At 37.6% G+C, this 7582-nt stretch overlaps 1 protein-coding gene across 1 annotated transcript; it reads right to left on the minus strand.

The window, feature by feature from the left end:
• Positions 1-4583: 4583 nt before the first annotated feature.
• Positions 4584-6898, minus strand: HESX1 (HESX homeobox 1). Its single transcript, XM_019470056.2, has 4 exons — positions 6595-6898; positions 5881-6080; positions 5472-5573; positions 4584-5375 (listed from the first exon to the last, which is right to left on the minus strand). Exons 1-4 carry the CDS (start codon positions 6815-6817, stop codon positions 5277-5279), a joined length of 624 nt encoding a protein of 207 aa, XP_019325601.1. The 5' UTR covers positions 6818-6898; the 3' UTR covers positions 4584-5276.
• Between the last annotated feature and the right edge of the window lie 684 nt (positions 6899-7582).

The following is a 7582-nucleotide window of genomic DNA, read 5'->3' on the forward strand; positions in this document are numbered from 1 at the left end:
GGCCACCATTCTTGCTGTCCAGCTTCCGAGTCTTCTTACATGTTGTTTCCTCACCTGGAACACCGTCCTCCCAACACCCAGCTCCTGCCCACATTAAGCTTTAGTCTTTTCACAGACCTATTCATGTAGAGGCAACGAGTTGAGAGTTGGTCTTTACATATGTCTGATCCATCCCCTCCTATAGCTTATAGTAGTCCTGACCATCTACAAATCTACAAACGTTAATTTAGACCTTAATTATATGCTTCCATGTGTTATTGTCTTACTGCTTCATTCATTCATTCATTCATTCATTCACCAGATATTGTATGCCAAATATTTGCCATGACTTTGCTAGGCACTGGGTATAGTAAGTCCCAAAACAGCAGAAACCTTGTTTTACTTGTTCACCATTCCATCCCCATAGTCTCACATAGTGATGGGCTCGTGGCAGATACTGAACAAATTGTTGTTGAATAACTGTTAACCAGTATTTTCTCTCCATCATATAGTGAGCTCCTAGAGACCAAGAACTGTTTTTATTTGTTCCAAGACTGCTGATTGAGAACCCGCTATGTGCCACATATTGTTCCAGACACAACACTGTTCTAGACAACTTTCTTTACTTCTTCTATATTTCCTAGCACATTATTATAAGTGAACATTTCCTGATCATTTTGTATTTGCCAGGAATTAGTCTAAGCTTTATCCATTATCTCATTTAATTCCCCCAATGATTCTATGAAATAGGTCCCATTTTATCCCCATTTTATAGATGACAAAATCGAGGCTCAAAGAGATTAAAGAACTGACCCAAAGTCAAAGACCTATTGGGGTTTGAACCCGGGTGACCAGACTCTACATTGCTAGGCTGCCTCCAATGAGTACTTTTTGATTGACTGACTTGACTGAAATAGAGAGCTCAAGGAAGAGTAGTATTGGTGGCTCAATACACCATCAAATAGGGGCTGTGTCCTGTAAAACCACTGTTAGGCAATTTCTTGACCAACACCAGATACAATAGGTGTATGGTTTTTTGCAAGCTTGTAATGTGGTAAATAGGACATAAACTGTGGCATCGTTTACTTCATCATATGAACTTCCAGTCATAAAATGCTAAATAAAAGAGATGCCCACTAGGCTATCCAAGGATGCCTGGAAGAAGAGACCAGACATGAAGCTCCTAAATGTTAACTCTTTACTAGACAGAAGGTAAGCAATAAACTTTTTGGGCTGGGGTTCGGTTGTGGGACTCAGTAATTCCTGTTGACACCAACAAGCTTCCTAAGGCATTAGCAGGGGAAAAGGAGAAGGGTGGGAATAAGAAGACAAGAGAGAGGAAAATGGGAAGGCGTGAGTCTAATGAGATGTGGACTGGTCAGAGCCATCAAGAGCTGCCTTGGCTGCTTGGCCACTGTGGGCTGCTGCCCCAGCAGGAGACAGAACACTTCAAATGAGCTTTAGGGACGCCTGGGTGGCTCAGTCAGTTAAGCATCTATTGACTCTTGATTTTGCCTCAGGTCGTGATCTTGCAATTTGTGAGTTCGAGCCCTGTGTTGGGCTCTGCGCTAACAGTGCTGACAGTTTGGAGCTTGCTTGGGATTTTCTCTCTCTCCCTCTCTCTGCTCCTCCCCAGCTCATGCTCTCTCTTTCTCTCACAATAAATAAAGTTAAAAATAAATAAACAAACAAATAAAATGAGCTTTACATGCAGCCAAAGGCACACGGAAGGGCTTTTAGTCCCATGGGGCTCAGCGAGATAGAGAGGGCAGGTCACCATGTCATACTTTGATTTCTGTTCCTCATCAAGTAAATGGACTCAGCTCCCTGCCTTTGAAAGAAGTAAAAACAAGGCCCAGGTTGATGCTGTGTGCTGGGTTTGGTAATGGGGGATTCATGCGATTCGTGTGATGTGTGATAAGATGCAGGGAGTGAAAGCAGCTATTAACACTGATTAACTCAAAAGTTGACCACTGGCACACACAGCCATTGTTTCCAACAGCACTCTCTAGCGATGGGCTTTGTCTGGCTGGCTTCACAAGAGACAAATGCCATTACAGGAGACCAAATAACCTTATTTAGGCAGCCGTCAGATAATAGAGACGCTCTAGGTATTAGCCTGACTGCATTAGTTTGATTTGTTACTACTGTTCACCTTGTCCTGGGTATTAATGGAGACAAAGGCTTGGAATTACCAGGAGCAGAGATAAGCTGTGGATTAGAGCCTGTGTGTTTTGAGGGAAAGACAATTCTATCTCGGGTTTTCATTTCCATTTCCACCTTGCTTGATTTTTCCTCAAAGTTAAAGTCCAGCTTTTTCCCTGAATATCATTATATTCACTCCAAAGTACTGGCAGTTATAATTGCTTTAAAAAAAAAAAGTTACTAACTCATTATTTCCTCTAACAAGATCAATCAGTCTTTATCTTTGGAAATGATTTTGGGGGAAATTCACTTATAATCTTGTATATTATTTTGCTTCTTTGAATATTTTAATATATTACAGACTCACTTCAAAACATTTAATGATATTATGTTATTAGTATCTGAAAATATGTGAAATATCTGAAAGAACATGCATATTATATTCATAGTTACTTCTTTAATATTACAAATTCTAGTATTATTTAAATTTTTTCTGACTTCCAAATGTTATTTTTTATAGATGCATCGTTTCTATTATAAATGATTTCAGTTATAAGTATGTACCTTCAGTTGTAAGCACAACTTATCTCAATGATAGATAAAATTGAATTTTAGACGCACGTAAATAGGTTATATTATGGTCACTAGAGAATTCTGAGATAATGATATTCTAGAGTTATTGTTTCTTTCCTCACCAGACTTTTTATAGGTATGACCAGGTTTTATAACTAAAAAATAAATTTAAGTGCATTATTAGTTATTAATCAATGTTTGTGATATTGTTTCATTTTTTTCAAAGTCTAACACTTTATATAGAAATTTCCCACTCTTCACAGGTTTAATTTCAGGTAAATTCTAGATAAACTATGATTACTCTCTGAAATATCAATTTGTGAAAAGTACTACTTTAAAAATACTTAAGTGTTAATATTGTAAAATAGCTTATAATATGCAGGGCTGAAATCCTCTTCTAAACTAAGCAAACATTAGGAAAGGGATAGAGCTAGATGTCTGACATGGCAAGATGACAGAAAGATGCACAGAATGTTAAGTGTGATGACATTTAAAAAAATAATAAATAGAGGGGCACCTGGGTGGCTCAGTTGGTTAAGCAACCAACTTCAGGTCATGATCTCATAATTCGTGGGTTTGAGCCCACATCCCACACCCGGCTCTTTGCGGACAGGGTGGAGTCTGGTTGGATCCGGTCTTCCTCTCTCTCTGCCCCTCGCCGGCTTGTGCACACACACTATCTCTCTCCCTCTCTCGCAAGAATAAACATTTTTTAAAAAAACTTTTAAAAAAGTAACAAATAGAAATGCATGTGTATATATATGTATACATATGTACCTGCCTTCGTGCAGAAAAAGAGACATAACAATGTTTAATGATGATTATCTGGGAAGGATGAGGCTTGAGAGAGATTTTCTTCTATTTCTACATTACTTGAATTGTTTACAATATGTAAATATGATGTTTGGGATAAAAATAAAAGACTGTTTGAGAAGCCTACCCATCACGTGACACTTTCCTCTCCAACGCACTCCAGTTGACTTCCAGTCCTCAACTTAATATAACTTCACAGAAACCTAATGAAGAGCAAAGAAAGCTCCCAGTGGATGAATTCTTACTGATATATTTCATAAATAGTGCTTCACATTTTGTATTAGTGAAAGCAGCTCCTTATATTGGGGAAAATGGCCCAATCTGACAGTAGACTTCCTTGGAAAACATGTAATGCCTCTGGTTTTCCAGTGGCTGCCCTTCTGTTCTTCCTCCCTCTCCATCTCAGCAATAGTGGAACAGAATAAGACCATCTATTGCTGACTAGTTGTTGGGACACAGAGCTCTCTATCCCAAATGTGCTCTCCCTAAATGATCTTTTAAAAGCTCTAAAATCTGAGTCACACTCCTTTTCCTCAGTGATAATATGCACACTCCTTTTCACCTTTCTCATGCAATTAAACAAACAAAAATGTATATAGTAGGTATAGATTCAATAATTCAACAAGAATCTTCTACTGTGGTCGTTGCTAGGAAAGAAGAGAACAGAGGAGCAGGAAAGAAAAGGGAAGGGAGAATTCAACTCAATGAGGACAGCTGAAATATAGTTTCCAGGAGACCAAGTCAAAGTCCTCAAGCAAACATTTCAAAGAGCATACCCACTCTGGCCTTCCACTAATTAACTAGAAAACAAACACCCAGACTTCCAGTGGTAGGACTTCTTTTTTGTGATGCATCTTACCTATTCCTTCCCATCTTTAGTTGATAGGTACAATGGCAAGTGCAAGGAAAATACATAGTTTTTGTCCCAAAAAAGTGCCCTGATTTTTTCTAGCGACTATGTCGCAGCACATACAAAAGGCAGATCAGTTACCTCATCAGTCAACGTATTACTTGTAACAACAAAATATACAGTTGTTTGGAAACCACTAAACTAGAAATAGATATTAGCCTGATGATCATTATTCCTTTAATGAATGAAAGTAAAACACAACATTAAATAGCTAGGAAAATATTTTAAAATTTGCATGTATTTGCAGCTCAATCCTTTTTGCAATATAATACCAAGGGTATGAATATGACAACTGATGTCTTTCTATCTCTACTTTGGCATAATGATTTTGCTTAAAAAAAAAAACAGCTTGAAACTGGCATGCTAGAAGGATTTGTATTGATACGTGGTGAGAAAGTTTCACTGCTTTATGTCAGAAATTAAGAGGAGCTAATAATCATGTTTCAAAATGCACTTGAAGAAAACTAATTGAAACAGAGCATATCTTTGTGCCATTCTCCAGATTATTTCACTTGAATTATTCTGTAAATAGAATCCAGCTTGTGGAGTCACTTAGTCATGAGCTTGCTGATTTTAGCGAACTAGTTTCTTAGATTAAATTTGCTCACTTAAAAAATAGCTGGCTTTTTCTGAAAATGTTTATTAAAATATATAGGAAAGGCCTTTATTGTAACTAAAAGTGCCCATGTATAATAGGTACCATGTTTTAATAGTGAATATTTACAATATATTTTCGGGAGAAAAATGACAACACTCAGATTAAATGCAGAAAAGATCACATTTTTAAAATTTGATATCTCCATTGATTCCTCGGGTTCTGCAATTGTAAAATAATCTCACGTGGTCAGTTTTCCGTCTACTCCAGGAGATTCGTGTTGAAATTTTTTTTCGCCATTAGAAACTGTGATTCTCTATGGGACCTTTTCAGCTTTGCACGCCGATTTTGGAACCAGATCTAAAATTAAGGAAAAATAAAGTAGATCTCAGGAACATTATTTTACTATTCTTAACATTTCCATCATCACAGGTAACAGCTAAGTTTGAAAATTACCTGGATTCTGTCTTCCTCTAGATTCAGTTTTCGAGCTAAGTCTTCTCTGATATCAATGCCAGGATAGCAGTTTACTCTAAAGACATTTTCCAACACTTCAATCTATGAATAAGGTAATAGTTACATAAAATGTTGATATTTCGTATGTCATTATAAAATGGGCTTTAATTCGTATAGCAAAATAATTGTATTTACATCTTGGGCAATTAATCTATATATGCCTTTTACATTTTTTAAATGACTATCCAGAAACTGTCAAAAAACAAAAAACAAAAAAAACACCTCCATAGAGTCTATTGTTTCGTTAACAAGGCTTCTAAACTGAGATCCCAAAGTGATTGGGCTTTTGCCCAACAGGGTGTTAGTTAAAACCTTTGTATTATCATTACTGCTTGAAAAAACTTCCCACCTGGTTTTGAGTAAAAGCGGTTCTTGGTCTTCGTCCTCTATACCAACTCAGTTCTCTTTTCAAAGACAGTCTTTCTGAGGGTGAAAAGTAATTTTCACATTTCAAAAATCTTTCTTCTGGCACTGGACGATCCACAGTATAAGGGAATGAGATCCCGTTAGGAAGGCTCGGGATATGTACACATAGGTTAATATCTTTCCCTAAAAGCAGAAAAATAAACTCCATCTTAGATGTCCAAACCTGTATTCCACAAAGTTCTATAAGAAGGAATTTCAGGAAGTTGTCTTTAATTTTCCTGGGGAAATTCCTCTGGGTTTCACAAGAGAACTGACCTCTCATCAACCAAAAACCAAAAAGCAAACAAAGATGGAGATCCTGCCTTGCTGCTAGAGAACATTTTGATCTCTGAATGTCATGTATTTTTTCAGTGAAAAAATAGAATATCTGATGTGTCAAATACAAGAGACCTTCTGAAATAAATGCAGGTTCTTGGCATTTCCTGTGAACGAACTTTATACTCCCTTGGATCTAAGGCCAATTCTCTTTTCATTTCCTATAGAACTCAGCTGGAGGCACTGAAAGTCCTAGATACTTCAGTTATGTAATTGGATGAAACTGCAGTTTTTCTCTAACTCTACGTAATATGAAATAAAGGCCAAAATAAACACTGCAGACGAAATAACAAAGAATTTAAAAAATTAACTTGTGGTGTACCTGAGGAGCCGCAGGTGTCTGCCCAGGGCCTGTGGGGTTTCATTGATGGAACACAGTCTTTCTTCTGGTCCAATCCCAAAATGCTCTCAATTGAAAAGGAGCAGGGCGAGGGTTTGCTTTCCCCGTGCCGAGCCCCTTCCTGTAGGCTGGGAGACATCCTCGAGTGGGCTGCACAGAACAGCGGCTCTGGCCTCTCCTTGCTTCTTGGCTGGCTCTGCCCCATGTGTACAGGGCTGGGATCTTCCTGTGGTTCACCTCCTGGCTCCGCTGACAAGGGGGCTGGATTTAGAACGTCACTAATTAAAATCCTGTCTTAGAAAGTTTTAGCATGTCAATGAACACTCTCCCAGCCAGCAGCTTGAGGAGTTAATTGTTTATTTGTTTGCAAGTAATTAGCAACTAATGGCTACACCAGGGGGGCCACCTACAGGGACAAAAAGTGTTATCTCTCCTAAGCAGAACACAGACTTAACTTTCTCGAAAGAAGTGATGCACAAACTAGCACTCCTCTTTTATTTGAAATCATTAATGTATAAAATCATGCCTTTTATTCTGAAGTTTATACCTTCATGGACTCCAGTTACCTAAACACACAGGCAAGATAGGAGAGCAGTCAAGTAATAAATAATCTAATTTAAGTGAATTTTCTTCCAAGGAAATTGGAAAAAATAATAATCTCTTAATGCTATTACGGTAATTCCAATGAAAATGCCTGTTTTTCATATGCATATGTAATAGTGAATGTTGTCAATGAAAACACAATAGTATTTGGAGTGCAGCATACCGGAAAAGGTTGGCAATGTTATTAACACTGAGTGTAATTGTCTTCCAAGTGCCTGGATTAATTCATAAGGAACAGTTGCACCAAGTATTTTAAATAATTAATGAGCTAATTCCATTCTTTCATCTTTTCTTTTAAATGAGACAGATACAAGTTTATGTGAAGATCATATGTAACCACCTGCAAGTAACTTAAAAGCATGACTGT

Source organism: Panthera pardus, unplaced genomic scaffold (assembly GCF_024362965.1).
Source record: "Panthera pardus isolate Hobbes unplaced genomic scaffold, ASM2436296v1 HiC_scaffold_8, whole genome shotgun sequence".
Lineage (NCBI taxonomy): Eukaryota > Metazoa > Chordata > Mammalia > Carnivora > Felidae > Panthera > Panthera pardus.

Coding starts and splice junctions, on each gene's coding strand:
- HESX1 (XM_019470056.2), bottom strand. CDS start 6,817: ATGGGGCAGAGCCAGCCAAGAAGCAAGGAGAGGCCAGAGCCGCTGTTC. Junction 5,574..5,880: donor CCGCTTTTACTCAAAACCAG/GTGGGAAGTTTT, acceptor CCTTATTCATAG/ATTGAAGTGTTGGAAAATGT. Junction 5,376..5,471: donor TAGAGGAAGACAGAATCCAG/GTAATTTTCAAA, acceptor CCTTAATTTTAG/ATCTGGTTCCAAAATCGGCG.